The sequence below is a fragment of the Rhinoderma darwinii genome, chromosome 8 (assembly GCF_050947455.1).
Source record: "Rhinoderma darwinii isolate aRhiDar2 chromosome 8, aRhiDar2.hap1, whole genome shotgun sequence".
NCBI classification, from domain to species: Eukaryota; Metazoa; Chordata; class Amphibia; order Anura; family Rhinodermatidae; genus Rhinoderma; species Rhinoderma darwinii.
Window position 1 is genome coordinate 87,395,439 of NC_134694.1, and position 17,707 is coordinate 87,413,145.

At 38.6% G+C, this 17,707-nt stretch overlaps 1 protein-coding gene across 1 annotated transcript in view; it reads right to left on the reverse strand.

Moving 5' to 3' along the window:
- Window positions 1-17,707, reverse strand: part of MAMLD1 (mastermind like domain containing 1) — a 177,465-nt gene that overhangs the window by 61,375 nt on the left and 98,383 nt on the right. The window contains exon 2 of the mRNA XM_075835880.1: window positions 3,654-5,339. Coding sequence (XP_075691995.1) covers window positions 3,654-5,339 — 1,686 coding nt within the window. The remainder of the gene's footprint in view (window positions 1-3,653; window positions 5,340-17,707) is intronic.

Consider the following 17,707-nt stretch of genomic DNA (forward strand, 5'->3'; position numbering starts at 1 on the left):
TGCTCCAGATTCTCAACTAGCTCAAAGGAAGGTCAGTTTTATAGCTCCTCTAAACAGAAAAACTGTTTACAGCGGTGCTATCATAATTGCTTCGCCATGACTGAGGACGCAGTAGGCGTCAGAAACGCGTAGGCACCGCTCACACTGCTATAATCCCTCTATTGTACTCCGGGAATATCTACCATTACCACAATTGTTTTTATCTCTTTTTGACAATAAAACTTGGAAGAAGCTTCCTATTTTTAACAGACCTAAAAGGACTCAGCGCTGGATCCATTCTTTGCCTTTCTTCTATGTTTATACGTGTGCCGACACGAGGACCCGTGCGCGATACCATACATCTGTGATAAGGTGAGCTGGAGGAACCCTCCGATTTCCTTCTAACACAGTTAGCAAACAAAATGTACCATTAGAACACTGGAGTGATGGTTGCTGGAAATGGGCCTCTATACACCTATGTAGATATTGCATTAAAAACCAGATGCTTGCGGCTAGAATAGTCATTTAGCACATTAACAATGTATAGAGTGTATTTCTGATTATTTTAATGTTATCTTCATTGAAAAAAACTGTGCTTTTCTTTCAAAAATAAGGAAATTTCTAAGTGACCCGAAACTTTTGAACGGTAGTATATATATATATATATATATATATATATATATATATATATACACACACACACACACACACACACACACGTGTGCACACAGACACACACACACACACACACACACACACACACACACTAAGTAGCGTGTTGGAGCTGTTTTGGCTTTGAGAACTGCAGCAATTCTTCGTGACATAGCTTCCACTAGGTGTTGAAATTGTTCTGCAGGTATATTGGCCCATGGCCATGCAGACAGGATAGCTTCTTGTAGTTGCCGCTAAAGTGTCCTTTTGCCATAAGGTAAACGCCTGCCCCAATGCTTAGGTAAGCCCTACTGTTCAAACGGCCATCCACAATAATCAGAGGACCCAGGTTGTGCAAAGAAAACATTCTCTATATCCTTACTCCACCTCCACCAGCTTGAACTGTTCGAACCTGAAAGAAAGGGTTTAGCAATCCATGCTGCTTGTGCCAAATTCTACTCCCATCATCATAGTACAACAGAAATCTGGATTCATCTGACCAGCTGATGTTTTTCCACTGCCCAGTGATCCAATTTTTGCACTTTTTGCCCACTGGAGTCTTGCCTTTCTGTTTCCCTTAGACATCAATGGCACTTGATTTGGTTGTGTGCTGTTATAGCCCATTTGGGATGAACAACAGTGTGTTGTGTGTTTGGACATGTTAGTTGGAGCACCAGCTTTTTATTTAGCTGCAATATGCTTGACTTCACTGGGTGTTTGTCAGAACGATTCTTGACATCTTCCTCTGACCCCTTTACTCGACGAGTTCTGTACGCCCACAGGATCTACTTTGTGTACTCTCAAGACCATTGCATGAGAGAGCCCCACAAAGGTTGTCTTTTTTTTTTTTTTTTTTACATACTGGCCCCGGCTAGTGTAGCACTGATGACCATACTTTGGTCGAAGTCGCTCAGATCACTAGAATTTCCCATTCTAATGTAGTTTCACACTGAAACTCATCCACAGAAAACTTGCTCACTAGATTTTATGGTGCACTTCGGGGTCTAATGTCTAGTTTCCATACAGGGAAGCTCCAACCTTGAAAGGGCAGGTGTCTCTAATAAAGTGGCCATTCAGTGTATATACACATATATAATTTAGGACATAAAAAGTGAAGCTATGTTTTGGAGGTATTTTGGCTATATATTAGGGAGTTGCTGATCTGTAATCTGATTAGCTGAATCTAATTCAAACACCGGATGTGATTGAGTTTATGGAACATCTTACACTCCCAGATTTATGTTTGAATTGCCTCTGTCTGCAGCTCTTAAAGAAGAACTCCAATTTTTATTTTCATCCATTCTACTGCCCTCTGGATCGTGACTCCAACCATTTAAAAAATACATAATAGTCTACCTGATTGTCTTTTTAAACAGCAGCTCCGTTCTGTCTCGGCCGCCATCTTTGTTCTTTTATCTGGCCTCTTCCACTCTGCACTAATCTTCCTCTGTGTGTGCCAACTCAAGCTGCTACTGCTTTTCCCAGCCTGCCTTGCCTTGGTGTTTGTCTCCAGTGGGCTGTTTCTTACTATTTCTCATCCTTGACAACCTCTGTCCGGGAACCCTCGTGACTACTACCCAAAACAGTAAGTAAAAAAAAATAGCTGGAGTGCTTCTTTAAGTTAGATTATTACTCATATTGCAGTTCCCTAATACTTGAACCAAGATACCTTCACATCGGAGGTACACTATAATTTTTTTAGACCTTTCTAGTTTTATTGCCATTTCTTTATCCCAGAATTTCCTTGCATTTCCTGTTAGCCTATGATCCTCCTGTTTCACAGCTATTCTTGTTCTTATCTCTCCTGAAAATATGCTTCCTTCCTGACCTTTGTTACATCCATAATGAGCTACATATTAGGAAAAATGTGAATAGATTCTCCTAGTGGTAAATATCCATCTAGGAGGATGTTGTCTCCATGAAAGCACACATAGGAAAAGTGCAAAAGCCCTCAAGAGAGGAAAAATTACATAAAACAAGTAGAGTCCGCTCATAAGATATGCAATACTTTCAGAAAAGTTAAATAATTGAATATTGCCCAAATACAGGGGCATAGATAGGGCAACCCAGAGAAGGGCCCCACATGCTGAGTGTCTTGGGGGGGGGGGGGGGGAGGCACCAACAAGCCACTTTGCCTTGGCCAGGGTATTTAGGTACATGGCTAGGGCAGCAAACAAAAACTTTGCCCTGGATAAAAGACAGCCTCGCTATGGTTCTGCCCAAACTTAAATGCTTGGGGATAAGACAAATCATGTACTGTGCTTACGTTGTATAGTGAAGCAGAGTTTTGCTCAGTTAACGAAAATTTGTATAGAAAGTGGTTAAAGGGGGTTTTCAAGCTTTTTTTTTTTTTTATCTAGCCCTCCAATACTGTAACAGCACAACATTTATTTGCAATGTATGGGTGAATGTCCGGTACAATGCGCAGAGAGTGAGAGGGGATGGGGTTCCATGTACGGTATGTGTAAATGTGTGTAAAGTACCCCCTTTAGAAATACTGGGCCTCAGAGACTTCCTGGTAAATATGGACGCTAAAACATACGGTGGGCCAGGCAACCATGTGTAGATAAGCAACCAATGTTTTTCTTTTAGGTTGCAGTTCCAGTGTGGCATCAGTTAAAACACAGGAGGCTATGTAAAGTGTGCCTGGGCCACCAAATGTGAATGTACTTTTATTTATGTCATTTCTTAGAAGGTTCAAGACCAAGCATGTGTCTGTAAACTTGCTGCATTTGAACTGTGTATTCGTCTGCTATTCTTCAATGCCATTGAAGTTCCTGCGGGTCGGGCATGGCCCCAACTCCATGTTACATATGGATCAGTTTACATTGCATATTTAGGGCATATTTTTTTTTTATAACATGTATTGGGAAAGCCCTCTGTTTCTTAATTAAGAGGAAGGCTAAATAATAATCATTAAAAAAAAAACTGGAAATCCACTTTAATGCAACACAGCTTATTGCTGTAGTGTATAGCTTAGAGGAAGCCCATTGACTTTGACACTGTGCATAAATAATTCTTACCTGTCTGGATTGAGGAGGCAAACCACTGGTCTGCATCTGTCTCTGCATCCGTGAAGGTTGCATCAGTTGCCTTATCTGCTGCTGCAGAAATTGATTGTTGCTGACTTGCTGATTCTGCTGCACCGTTGCAGGCTGGTGTTGCGGTTGCTGCTGCTGCTGTTGCTGCTGCTGTTGTTGCTGCTGAAGATAATGAATTAATGATCCAGGATTCGATGATAAGTTCATTTTCTGGTTAGCAGAATCAGGTGCAAAATGAGACAGTGGCTTGGTGTTGTTAAAGGAAAACTGGTCATGACCTCCTGAGTTGTCATTGACAATCCCAGACTGCAAGCCATTGGAAGGCTGTTGCATAATCATGTTGATATTTTTTGGCTGGTTTGTGGCCATTGACTTGAAGAGAGAATTCTGTAAGCTTGACTGGCTGCCTGTAGGGGTGAGACTGGACATCAACGAGTTCTGCGGACTAAATGGCTGTTGATGCAATGCCGGGCTTGAGAGCTTCTCTGGTTGATAGGGTGGTGAAGGTCCAGCATTGGCAGGTGCCATACTTGGCACCATGTTGCTTTGAGGACTTTTGATAGTGTTTGCTGGGATGTTGCTTGTAGTAATATTCTGCAACATAGAGTTTTGAGGGCTGAAGGGTTGCTGGTTAACAGCTGGACTTGCAATCTTTTCTGATACATAAGGTGGAGAAGGCCTGTTGCTCGGGTTGCTGGTTGAAGGCATGCTTGACAACATAGCATTTTGTGAACCTTGTATAGCATTTCCCTGTAAATTTCCTGTGCTCATGCTGGGTACCATGACATTTTGTGGGCTGAAAGGCTGCTGAGGAGAAGATCCAGGTCTGTAAGGTGGAGAGAGACCAGTAGGTGATATTGTTGGCCAATTTGGTGTTGGCACTTGCTGCTTGCTTGAAGGAACTTGTTTACTTGCTGCCAGTTGTTTCAGCTGTTGTGCATGCCAGTTTGTCCCAGGCATATTAGCCATTGATGCAGGTAACATAGTCTGTGGCTGACTCTTATTCTGACTTGAAGCAATAGGTGTCTGAGAAGGCTTGTTTGTTGAGGAAATTGGATAACTGGTTCCAGCAGATGAGGGTCTAATTTGAGGGGAACCAGCATTGGCAGAACTGCAACCACCAGAGAAATCCTTGCTAGAGATATGGTTGTCCAAATGAGATGATTGTGCAGGGGAGAGCTTGGGAGTTGTACTTAAATTAGGTTGAGAATGACTCATGACAAGTGGCTCATCTGGCTTACCGGACAAGATTTTCTCAAGATCTAAGTCATTTGGAGATGGATCAGGCATTTTGGTTAACTCTTCCAAGAGGTCCTGCAGCTCTTGGTCCATAGATTGCAGATTGGTATTTTTTTCTTCATATGATACTTTGTGACTCATATCCACACTTGAGAACGGCGAAGCCATTCCCCTCCCATTCATGTGGTTATTTTCGAGTAAAACTTGGTGTCCACCGACCCCCATGGATGAAGTGTTGTGATTGGTTGAGAAAGGAGAATGCTGCAAATCAGAGCATGGTCCACTTGAGCTGCTGCTTTGTGTTTGGCCCATAGGAAGTGTAACATCATCGAGACAGAGTCGTTTGTTGTCACTTGAAAATATATCATTTAAGCCAGAGGACACAGGGGAACTGTCATCTTCCAGCTTTCTCTTTATGGATCCTTGTATCTGAAAGATAAGAATAGACATTTTTATCTCTATTTGTTAATCATGGCATTTAAGTCACAGTACACAGATTACCAACATAGAAAGATAGCATAAAAGGTTTGGCAAATCTTCATATTAAAATGTCATTGTCATAATGATTAATACGGTTACTAGCTTTCAATTTTTTTCCCATTGATAAACTACTGGATCACTGTATACCCGAATATCGGATCCTTTACAAGAATTTTCTATATTACCCTAAAACTTGACATTTGAAATGGTCTTTTTTATTTTAAACATTAATAACAAGTATCATTTTCTCATATATAGCATATATGTTATGCAGCTTTTAGGTGGTCATTGAATTTCTCTGCTGCTTTGAAAAGTAAATTAATAAATAAAATAACATCTTTATCCACGTTCACCATCACGGCTGAAGTTACACTATTTAGTCATCCTAATGTATGTCCCATACAGTTATAAAAGGGGAATATATTAATGCGGAATCACATGCAATGTGTATGAGAACAACCTGATCATCCTCTGACTCTCCGTCTAAATTCAGGTAAAAGTAGAGTTGGGCATGTTGGATGTTAACATGCCTAATCTTTTGTTCCACTGGGAGATAGATGATGTCAGAGTGTTTGGCAGTGGATTATGCCACCCTACATATTTATAAAACATGTAGGCTTGGCCGATCCAAGTGTGAATGTATATGGAGGAGTCAAACAAGCATTTGGCCAAAAGCAATATCATGTGAATGGCCATCTTTAACCTTGAACAGAATAACGCTATAATAATAATAAAAAAAAAATCTAAGTCTTTACACATAACCTTTAATTCCAATTCATGGTACATTAAAGCACACCTACACTCAGACCTGAATATTCACGTGTGACTTCTGTTGTCCATAATATCACACTACCCCAAAGTCATATTCCAATTGGCCTAGGAAGCTGAGATATGATAAGTTGTTTTGTGGGGTCTTCACACAGAGATGCTTTATCCATCCTTATGCCTTCTTGTGACATGGAGGGCACACTTTGGTCATCAGTGATGAGGTCATCAGTTTTTTATATTACTAAATCACTAGCTCTACATGCGTTTACAATTCAAAAATAAAAACACAGTTTACAAAATTTCCCCTCCATTTTACAGGCGGGCACATTGTAAGATAAACTAGCTCTATGGGGTACGGACCCCACAATAACTGCCACAGATGACAGCTTCCTGAAATCCTATGGCAGTACATAGGGAAACGGGATATTGGGTTTACTGAAGTCACACCTGAGGCTTATGTAGCTCATAAAATAGGATCAACTGTCTTCCAAGTAAAAACATCTCCGTGCCTACTTCAAGAAATGATAATTTTCGGAAAAGTAATTACAAATCTGCATGTTTATAAAATTAACACTTCCCCTTTAAAAACAATGTTTCATGAAAAAAATATTAAAACAGAAAACATTTACTAAGTACATAAATAAAAGCGAACACAGCAAAGCATTCCAATATAAGTGTTATTACAGTGCGTGCAGCCACTGGTTTAATAGCTATGACCTACGTGTCAACTTGATTAATCTATCATTAACACCACTGCCTCATGTAATGAGGAAAAATCTTTATAGCCCACAAGAAGCACAACAAACAAAGACACCAAATCATCAAGGTGTTAACAAGACTCCAACAGGACTACAGCAGTTAAAACAACATGGTGTACATGATTTGACAAGCAATCCAGGCTACCTGCAAAACACAGGTGGTGCATTTTTGTTGCAATACATCTCCTGCATAGATTCAGAATAACATGATAAAGAATGGTCTCTATGATTTCAACATACAATAAACAAAATACCTTTGCAGCGGCATCTAGCCTTTATACAGTAGAACTGTATTACAAAAAAAACTTGTTAGAGATCTCTTTATACTTGGACACATATCAGATGCCATTATAGAAGTTTAGTAATGGGAGCAGAAGCAACCATTGAATGACCATCACAAACTCCCAACTAGTTTGTAAAACCAAAACCAAAACCACCAAACCCTCTCAGCTTATTATAGGTCAAGGGATCAGCCAAGAGGGGTACACAGGTTTACATTCAACAGGCACAATTTACAGACCGTGCTCAGTCTCCAATGGGCTAAAGACTTGGTGCCAATTTTTCTACTAGGTTAGAATCTTGGTGACAGATTACCTTTAAAGGCTATGAAAACCTTTGATGCTATTTGTTTAATGTAATGTATGTATTTTGTTTTAAAAATATAGTCCTGCAGCTTCTATGTATCCACTGTACATAGAAGCTGCTGCAGAACGTCGTTGTCAGCCAAATCTGTCAGTGAGCTGGACTGACGGCTCTGCTAACAGCGGCTTCTGTGTGCCTCAGATACCTCTACTAACCCTAATTATCAGAAAAGAAAATCAACATATTTTAATAAAAGTATATTAAAAAAAGGCTTAGTCTCACAAAATACATCTATTAAAAAAAAAATTAAACCAAAGTTTTCCATAGCCTTTGAATATGATAAATGATATAGTTGGTCATTTGTGCACTTAGTCTTTATACTTGTGGGAAAACTTACAATAGTCCACAATATGGTTGGGGCAGTTGACGGAGAAGTGATTTGGCATGGAGTCCATTTGTGTGTAAGTGCCATGGCATTCCTCCCTCTGTGTATAGGCCTTGTTAAAGGTTTGTCTAATTGAGTATTCAGCATTGGACCTGTTGGGTTCTGACCAGGGCAGAATGTGCAGACTAATGCATGGGAGATTTGATGCCCATGAAAGAATAAGGGTATGTTCACACGTGCACGTCCGTTACGGCTGAAATTACGGAGCTGTTTTCAGGCGAAAACAGCTCCTGAATTTCAGACGTAGTGGCATGTGCAGGCGTTTTTCGCAGCATCCATTACAGACGTAATTGGAGCTGTTTTTCTATGGAGTCAATGGAAAACGGCTCCAATTACGTCCCAAGAAGTGACAGGCACTTCTTTGACGCGGGCATCTTTTTTACGCGCCGTCTTTTGACAGTGGCGCGTAAAAAAAATTACCGTCTGCACAATATATCGTAAAACCCATTCAAATGAATGGGCAGATGTTTGCCGACGCTATCAAGCAGTATTTTCGGACGTAATTCCAGGCGTAAAATGCCTGAATTACGTCTGTAAATAGTACGTGTGAACATACCCCAAGTGTATAATTCCTTGTGAACCTGAAAATGATGAAACAATATTTTTACCCTACTAATAAATGGACATCCGTCATTGGTATACTGTACGGTATTGTCTACTGTACACCGTATATTATTATTTACAAAATAACCAGATCATGGTCCAAAGTGTCTTAGAGCCATCTTTTTCAGTAGCTTATAAAAAACCTTCTATGGTATATATGCGGAGGATAAAAACAAGGCACAATAGAGTACAATGTATTCACTAAGGGTTTACCTGACTTTACACACTGCTACAAAATAATGTCATATTACTTTCATATTTTGTTTGCAAGATGATCGTAATATTCCCTGAGGCTCAGTAAATCTCTATAGCTTTATGCAAGTACTTGAGCTGTACAAAGTGTACACTCTGAATGCAAAGTCCTGCGGAGTTTGCAATTTTTTAGTAAATATACGTGCTATATGCTTAAGGCAGGAAAATTTAAGCATAGTCTCAGTGATACCTAAGTCCCTTTCCTCTGTCACAGAGCCAGCAATTCTTAGGAAAGATGAGGTACTCATCCATTTTAATAGCCCCCCTGCAGTTATCCTTTGTCTATTCCAAGCAGACATTCTAGGTTTGCATTTCATGGCTTATCGTCTCCTTTACAAGATCTTCCATATGTCTGACATTCGCAAGAAAAAAGGTTGTCCGTAAGACATTTTTTTTCTGTGGTGGGCTTTAATTTGCATATTCAGTGCCTTCCTGTATCACTGCATTAGATAATGGGGAGGGGGGCGACGACAATATGTTTCTACAAATACTTTACTAATTTCTTCTTTTAATAAGAACTTGAATGTTTATTATTGAGATCACTCCTATCTCATCCCTCTTCCTATGGTAATTTCTGTGGGTAGAAGATTGATACAATCTAATTTGTAAGCGGCCATGTTAGATTTTAAAGTGCCAGATCCCATGTTCCCCTAGGAAATAAGAGGGAAACATGAGAATAAGTCCAACATGATTGGCTATGTTTATGGAGTTGGGGGACAGAAATCTCAAGTGTATGGCCAACTTAAGGCATGGCCAAGGTAATAAAGATGTACACCAAGGTATTAAATCTCTGCTGGTAAAAAGTTTTACCCTATCATTTCTGTACTTGTTTTAGATGTTATAATCAGACAGGAAGCATAAATCTCATAAGTGGCTAATAATCTAGACAGGAAGCTTTAATATTTCCCAGCCCCAACTTTCCAAGAGATTCACCGTGTCATGAGCAGTGTGTGGTTGGTCATTGTCATGAAAAGCAGCACACTCCTGTACAACAAGTCCCATTTCTGTGTTCATCCGTTACACCTGCCCAGCCTTCACTAATTCCACGGCACGATTTACAGACATTTTTCATAGCACCAAGAACTTATATGTTTATATGTGCAAAATGAATTTCAATTGACACGTTCTTTTTTGCCCCCAAAAAATGAACTACATATCTCTAATTTCATTTGCTAACATGTCAAGGTAGCCATTCCTAAAGTGTCTTTAACAATATGTGGCCTGAGCGCTAAGATGTATCCAGTGACTACACCATTGGCTTTGGTTTATATTCTTGGATATACTTGTACTATGTTCTAGAAACATGTTCCTACAAATGAAACAAGCACATTGTGGGGGGAGAACCTGACCCTGATAAAGAAATGTATTGCTTCCAAGTTTTGAACTTGTCCTCACTTAGTTGACTCGACTGACCAAGTGTGACTAGCAGAAACAACTCTCACTTTTTAGCACATCCTGCCAATACAGCTGTTTGGTCCTAAAGCCCTCAGTAGATAATAGTTGCATTCATGGAAAAATGAGTCCCTGTCCTAGGATCAGTAGTGCCTATCTGGGGAAAGGAAGCTGAATTCATGGCCTGAGGCCTTGGTAGGGCGAGGGATATCATTTTATTTTTGATAAGGGGCACATTACCAATATTGTATGCCCCAACAACTACATTCATAAAGCCAGATAATTAAAAGTCTGATTCCATGAAATAAAGTATTGCATTTCGTTCAATTCTTTACTTCAGATATGAATCACAAAAATTCTAATTGCATAATTCTAATATCTAAGAATGCGTAACTTTACAAATCACTCAGATAGTAACAGTGCGGAGCACATGACAGAAGCTGTATGCCGAAAGACTATTAAAGAACACAAAGCGGAGTTTATTTGCTCTTTACTAAATAAAACCATGAACTCATGCCGTGAAATCTAAAAAAAGGTACAGCCAGTAACAAAACATAACAAAAAGCATAATTTCATAGGAAACACCCAGGCAGCGGAATTACTTATTCATAACAGAGCTTTTGTGTAGAGAACATTGCGTGGATAACACACTGGTCCTGATAAAAGCACTGTGAAACAAGGAACAGTAGGGTTTAGTAGGCAATTAATTAGGAAAAATAGTTATTCTAAGCAACAATTAGTATTAGTTCTGTTATATGTTTGGTTTATACCAACGACAATTATCACCACTTAAAAGATAAAATATTAAAACCCTATATTTTAATAACTTGAAAAAAATAGATTATAGAAAACAAATAATATTATGGTAACCTCCAGAATATATATATACTGTTAGAATTACAGCTAAATTAGGGGTCAATTCATGAGATACTAAAGGATAACAACAAATAAAAATAAAATAAACTCTGAAATGTTCAAGGTCTCTTAGGCCTAAATCACATATTGCTAAAAACAGGATTTCATATTTTTCATCATTTTTCATAATTTGACAATCATTTTTTATTTAGGCATAACTGATACATTTTCGACCAATAGAGCAGATTTCATTTGGAATCAATGTTACCAAAGTTGCCCATATAATCATTCCAAAAGGCTGATCCTATTTGGACATCTATTATTAGATCTAACTTTTTTTACAATTTATTGAAAATAAACTATTTTGTACAAGGAGTATTTCCAGTAATGCTACTTGGAACAAAAAACTATGTCTAGGCATGACAAGTAATTGTGCCACTAGAGGGGTACGTAGTTTAAAGCCCTCAGGCCCTGGTGTAAAATCGAAACCTTGATCTACTACTTAACCATCTATGATGTCATAGGCCCCTGTATATGATGTCAAACTGTATATGATCTTTAATTGACATTGGGCCTCTAGTATCCAAACTTATAACACTACCCCACTGTTATAGGGAGCCTGTGGGATTCCTAGACGTATGGGCTGAGTTGCGATTGCAAGCTCTGCAGTCCCATAATCACGGTGTGCCAGCTGTAGTACCAAAAGATACATATGGAGAATTTGTCCTTGTATTTTCTTTTGACAGAATGTTATCAGATGATAAGTTACAGAGCATTGTGGGCATTGTCTGTAGAACATTAATTGCTACATGACTGAAGATTTAATGTGCCCTTCTTTGAACCAAATATTCTTTTAGTGAGTAAAGAAGAGGAGTTTTATTTCCAGTGATTTATTCCAGAAACATGCGGAGTTTCTGACCTTTGTTTGTGGCTAATATCAGCAGAGAACATTAATCTTGGTAAGCCTTCTTTTCTAACAGCGGGGCATGAAAATATAACAGCTATGCATATGGCAGAATAAACATATACTGTATCACATTCAAAGAAACTCAAGATCATTTCAAGGTTGAATCCCTACATGCCTAATGTGCCTTGAGGTATTCCGATTGCCATGAATATACTTTGGAATTAAAATAATATTAATAATTCTCAGAAAATGTATATTTTTCCTTAAAGAGCAGCAAAGAAGAAGTACAAGACACACCGTATAGTCCATCTTAAGAAATATAATGGAGATTTGTAGATGTACATTTCTAACTTGTACTAAAAGAGTCACTCAATACAGCAATGGCATATCTACTCAAATAATAAAACTTTTACCCGTTCATAAATATTTCAATTGTTAGAGCAGCAGTTTGTGCTCCAGAGCTGCTCTTTTTATTGCAACTGGGAATAATTTCTTGAGTCCATAGTCAGACAGTTTAAACTCATTTTATCAGAGTCAGACACCTGCTTACAACTACACAGACGCTTTCCTGCACTCACGTCCCCCCTTCCCCTCCTTCTCTGTCAATCTTGTATGTTATGTAGTGTATGTTATTCCCATAGTAAGGCTGAGATTGAGTGGCATGGTATATGTCACTGCTGCCAAGCTTTCCCCTACTTTACAGTCAGCACAGTGCTATGCAACTTTAATCTAAATAGTCATTAGGGACAGACCGGTTGCTAGGAAAACACTAACAACTAAAGCATTTTAAATGGGGTTGTCAAGCGATGAGTTCCTAGCAACCAATCTGTGTTTGATTACTGAAATCTTCAATTCACTAAAATAAGATACAGAATTAGCAAGGAGGCTTGACAGTACTCAAACTTTGCTCTTCTTTATTCTGAATGCCATAGTAATCAGATTTTTGTACATATACATTTTGGTGGAGAAGTTATGTTTAAGATTTCTCATTTACCATTAGGAAGCAATAAAGAGAAAGAAGATGGAACATATAGTTATTAGCATGACATCCTTTTAAAAGCCCCTAACAAGTTAAAATGGAAGTCCTTGCCTTTAAAGGGGTCGTTTTATAAAGACACCCCTTTTCTAAAGATAACTGCCCCAGCGATCATCAGATCCTTGCCAACGTCGGGACCTTTCCTGCGCCGTCACCCTGTGGTAGAGAGGAGCCAGAAGCGGGGAGAGGAAAGTATATAGAGGGGGCTGAATTCATTTTTTGTCTGATTTAATTTAGGGCCCTGGGGGTCTGATTTAATATGGGGGTCTGATTTGGGGTCTGATTTTATTTAGAGGCCTGTCTAGGGTTTTAGACGTCACCTTTGAGAAAATGAATGTAATTATTTCATCTGTTTATTAATTTGTCCACTCTGCAGTGTGGTCAAACTCTGCAGATCTCCTGTGTAGTATCTGACCATTATATGATCACTAAATTCAGTCTCAATATGGTGGTAATATTTAGTAAGTGTTTTTTTAAATATTTAGGGGTATGGCTAAACTACGTATACAGATTCCAGATTCCGGTACAGGATAGTGTGCCCTGTATATCCCAATAATGCACAAGAGTCTTGGGGAACACATTAAATGAGTGGCATTCCCATTTTTAAATCATGCCACCGATAAAAATTATACGACATCAAAATAAATGATCAGTGACAAACAATAGTTTTTCTGTTGACCTTCTCCTTTGTTAACGTTGACCAATTATTATTCCCTTTCACTGAAATTTGTAGATACCACTTCTTTCCCAGACAAATAAACAATAAAATATTTTTCACTGAACATTTATCAAGTAGCTCAGGCAAAAACGTAACCTCTAATAACTCAAGGGCAGTGTGAGCTGTGAATACGGCCCTGCCTGCGTTATTATGTTATGTCTATGTGTACAGTCATGGTCTTTAATTACCGTACATTACGGGTTTTTTTCCTGAAAAATTTGCATTTAAATCTCCCATCATCACCAGGCCCAAATCACATACAAGTAATTCCTAAAATGGAATGCAATTAATTCAATGCGATTCTATTTTAGTCACTTATTTCCATATTGGGGGACCCTATCCAATGTGCTGTGAATGTAAGAGTAAGGGGAGCTTCATAATGGCGACTTTACTCCGATGTCCTTACTGTGATTGTTTCATAAATACTTCACTAGGCCGGTCAGCTACTGGACGTGTCCCTTCATTCTTGTTTTCTTTGTGATTGTCATTACAGCGAGATGAGGAGGTATGTAAATATGTTTATGGTGTCGAAAAATTGAGTCCTAGCTTTAATAACTTGTTTGAAGAGATGTTTATCAAGCAGTTTATAAGCTGTGAAATAGTCTTGCTGAAACATTACAACATGTGCCAAAAACTAGGCTTGAATTAAGAGTTCAAACACAGCAACACATGGTTTTACAAGTAAGGAAATGTTTATATCTTTCATCTTTAAAACTGAAAAAAAACAACAAAAAACAACCGTCCTTTAAGCATTTATTGGTTCAATTGTACCTCTCATTATTTTAAGAAGGCAAATCGAAAGATTTCAACATTTCATCCACATAGCTCTTTTCCCTAGAGGGGGTCCTAAGAATATTAAATAGCTCATAAGCGTCAACTGCAGGGTTCCCTATTGACTCAGGCTAATAGGACCTTCACGGTGGATTCTTAAAAAGAAAGCGTAAGACTGCAGCAAGGTAGAGCAGTTTAGAAATAGATGCAAAAACGGGAAACAACTTACGGTAATTTTAAACAAGAAAAGACAAATGTATAAAAAAAAAAAATAAAAAAAAAAAAAATCGGTAACAATTTAGAAGTATGAACTTGATACCAATCATAACATTATCCTATCAAAATCATTCCAATTTGGACAATATCATTTTTCTTCTATGATCCTAGTATTTCCACTACCTACCCATTACTTGGCAAAACCCCTTCCGAACATGCTCAAGAATCTCACACAATTGCTTCTTAGACATCCATCGAGCCAAAGGTTACTGAATATACACTCATGCTGTTTCTCAAAATTACTTAGGTTAATAGGTACCAAAACAAACTACAACATAACGTAAGGGAAATATAAGAAAGAAAACATGAAAAGACACTTAATTTTTCATCTATTCCAAACAAAAACACAAATGAATGTGATTGTATGTATCCTAAATAGCACATTACAAGACATATTAAAAGAAAAATTAAAGAATACTTGGTTTAGCGCTCTTTCATTTGACATAAATTAAGATAAAGTGGAAAATCTCGTTAATGCGCTATTTAGAAGGAATAGTAAAAGATTTAAATGCAAATTATGCCATTTTAAAGTATAAAGGATTTCAACCACCATATAAAACTTTGGTGCCTGTGCTGCGGAATATGGGAAATGTAAAGAGCATTTCTACCCAAAAACTATTTATACATGGAAGTAATTAGCATCCATGTCAAAATAAACCATTCGGTCGGTTTCACATGGCTGTAATGCACGGCCACAAATCCTGGACCCCAGCAGTTCTACTGACCCAACTTAGATCCACATTGAATCCTATGGTAAAGTCAGAAATGGATCTTAAAGGGAGGAAAAGTATAAAGAAAATACTTATATTTCTCCATTTTTATTTTTAACTGCACCAGGGGAAGCTGCGGTAGTATTATATGGCAATGAATGGCCGACCATATAATACACGGACGGACTGGGTCTGCCAGAGAGAGAACGGCGGCTCTTAGCTCTGGATAATAGAGTAGGGTACCTCTCTATAGTGTACATATACCCTCATAAGTCCTCGGGAAAGCGATTGTTGTGATGGGACAATCATTTTAAAGTGAAGATCTGAGAGAAATGATGACATCTCCCTTGTTGATATGTTTTTGCTTGTCTTTTTCTGAGCATAGACGAATACTTTAGCAATACTTGGTGTGTGGAGTGAACTTTAACCTTGGGTTATGGTTTAGCTTCTAACAAATAAGTTTAAGCAAAACAGGGTCTGTACTTTTGCTTTAAAAAGTTTACCGCAGCACACATGCTTAAACCAACCCGATATGTAACACGAAAAATACAATAAGAGACTAAAAACAGTCTGTTCAAACATTCAAAGGAAAGTCTAAGTATAAAGATCAACAGGCTTGTGGCTTCTTGACATTTAGCAGAGCCAGGATATGAAAGGATATATACACTAGGGATTACAGTTTTTACTAAGACAGCTGTATAAGTGCTGGTGTAAATTGCTGGTTCATTCTCTTCTAGGATTGTGTTTCTCAACTGCAAAATTGCAAGATACAAGCCATATCCAAAGTACAGGTGTCACCGTCAACAAAGCCATTAGAAAAGGTTAGATGGATAGATATCTACACTTCTGACGTTACCAAATTACTTGGATGGACAGAGAAAATTTGAAAACTTGTAGGGAATAAATAACCTAAAGATCTGGAATGGAGAAGAAAAGGTCCCCTTAGTTAGACCAAATATCTTTAACACAAAAGGTAGTTATGGGAAATAGCAAATAATAGAAGTCTTAAGGTGTTTTCCCATCTTGGACATTTATTGCATGTCCACAGGATATGACATGAATGTCCGAAAGATGTGTGTCCCACCTCTCGGACCCACATCTATCTCTAGAACGGGACCCCTAAAACCGTTCTAGCTTACTTGGCTCCGCTGCCTCCCAGCCACTTCCTGGTGAGGTGGTCAGGAGTTACAGAAACAGCCGAGTGCTCGCTGTGCTATGCTGTTTTCTGTAACTCCCATAGAAGTGAATGGGAGTCACTGAAACAGCGTAGAACGGCAAGCTACGCTGTTTCCAGAACTCTGCAGCTACGGAAACAGCGTTGCTCGCTGTGCTACACTGTTCCCGTAACTCCCATTCACTTCTATGGGAGTTACGGAAACCGTGTAGCTCAGTGAGCTCGGCTGTTTCCGTAACTCCCAACCACTTAACCAGGATGTGACCGGGAGGCAGCAGGAGCCCAGTAAGCTAGAACGGGGTATAGGGGCCCCCGTTCTAGTCAGTTGCATGTCCCAGAGGTGGGACCCGCATCTATCAGACTTTTATGGCATATCCTGTGGACATGCCATAAATGTCCAAGATGGGAAAACCCCTTTAAGTGATACATGTAATAGAGATGTATGAGTCACCTTTGTATAAAGCTGGTTTTACCTTTGTTTTATTAGGTTTACTGATAAATGCTATCAAATAAAGAATACAGAACAAGTTCTTAGTGGGAATAAAAAACTACAAAGATGTCCTATGGTAAAACAATTAATTACACTCCATTATGAAGAACTCGGCTCTGCTACATCTCTAACAATATTGCTTTGTCTTCTTTTAATCTCTCTCATATTCCTCTCTGTGACATCAATTGTTCTGGACACCAGTGGTCCATTTTTATAAAGTGATTAGAAGATTTAGAAGGAAAGAATTAGCGTACAGGCCTCGTGGCCAACGGGAATAGTGTATTGAAGATTATGGATGAGAAGTGATAGCTGTTGTTAAGTGGAACATGTAGCAAATCTTATCTGTATACGGATTTATTATCCTATTCCCTGACTTGTAGCACTTGGAGCTCTGTCATTGTAGAAAATATTCAGTGATGTTCACTACTCACTGGAATGAAGTAACAGGCCAGACTGAATTCTTTCTGTTTCTTTAGAACTTTCTCCATTTAATTTCAGTACTTTTACCTTTTTCTGTTTAGATTGTTAACAACTTATTTGTTCATTTCTTTCTAGAAATCTATTTCTTATGGGTCAGTAT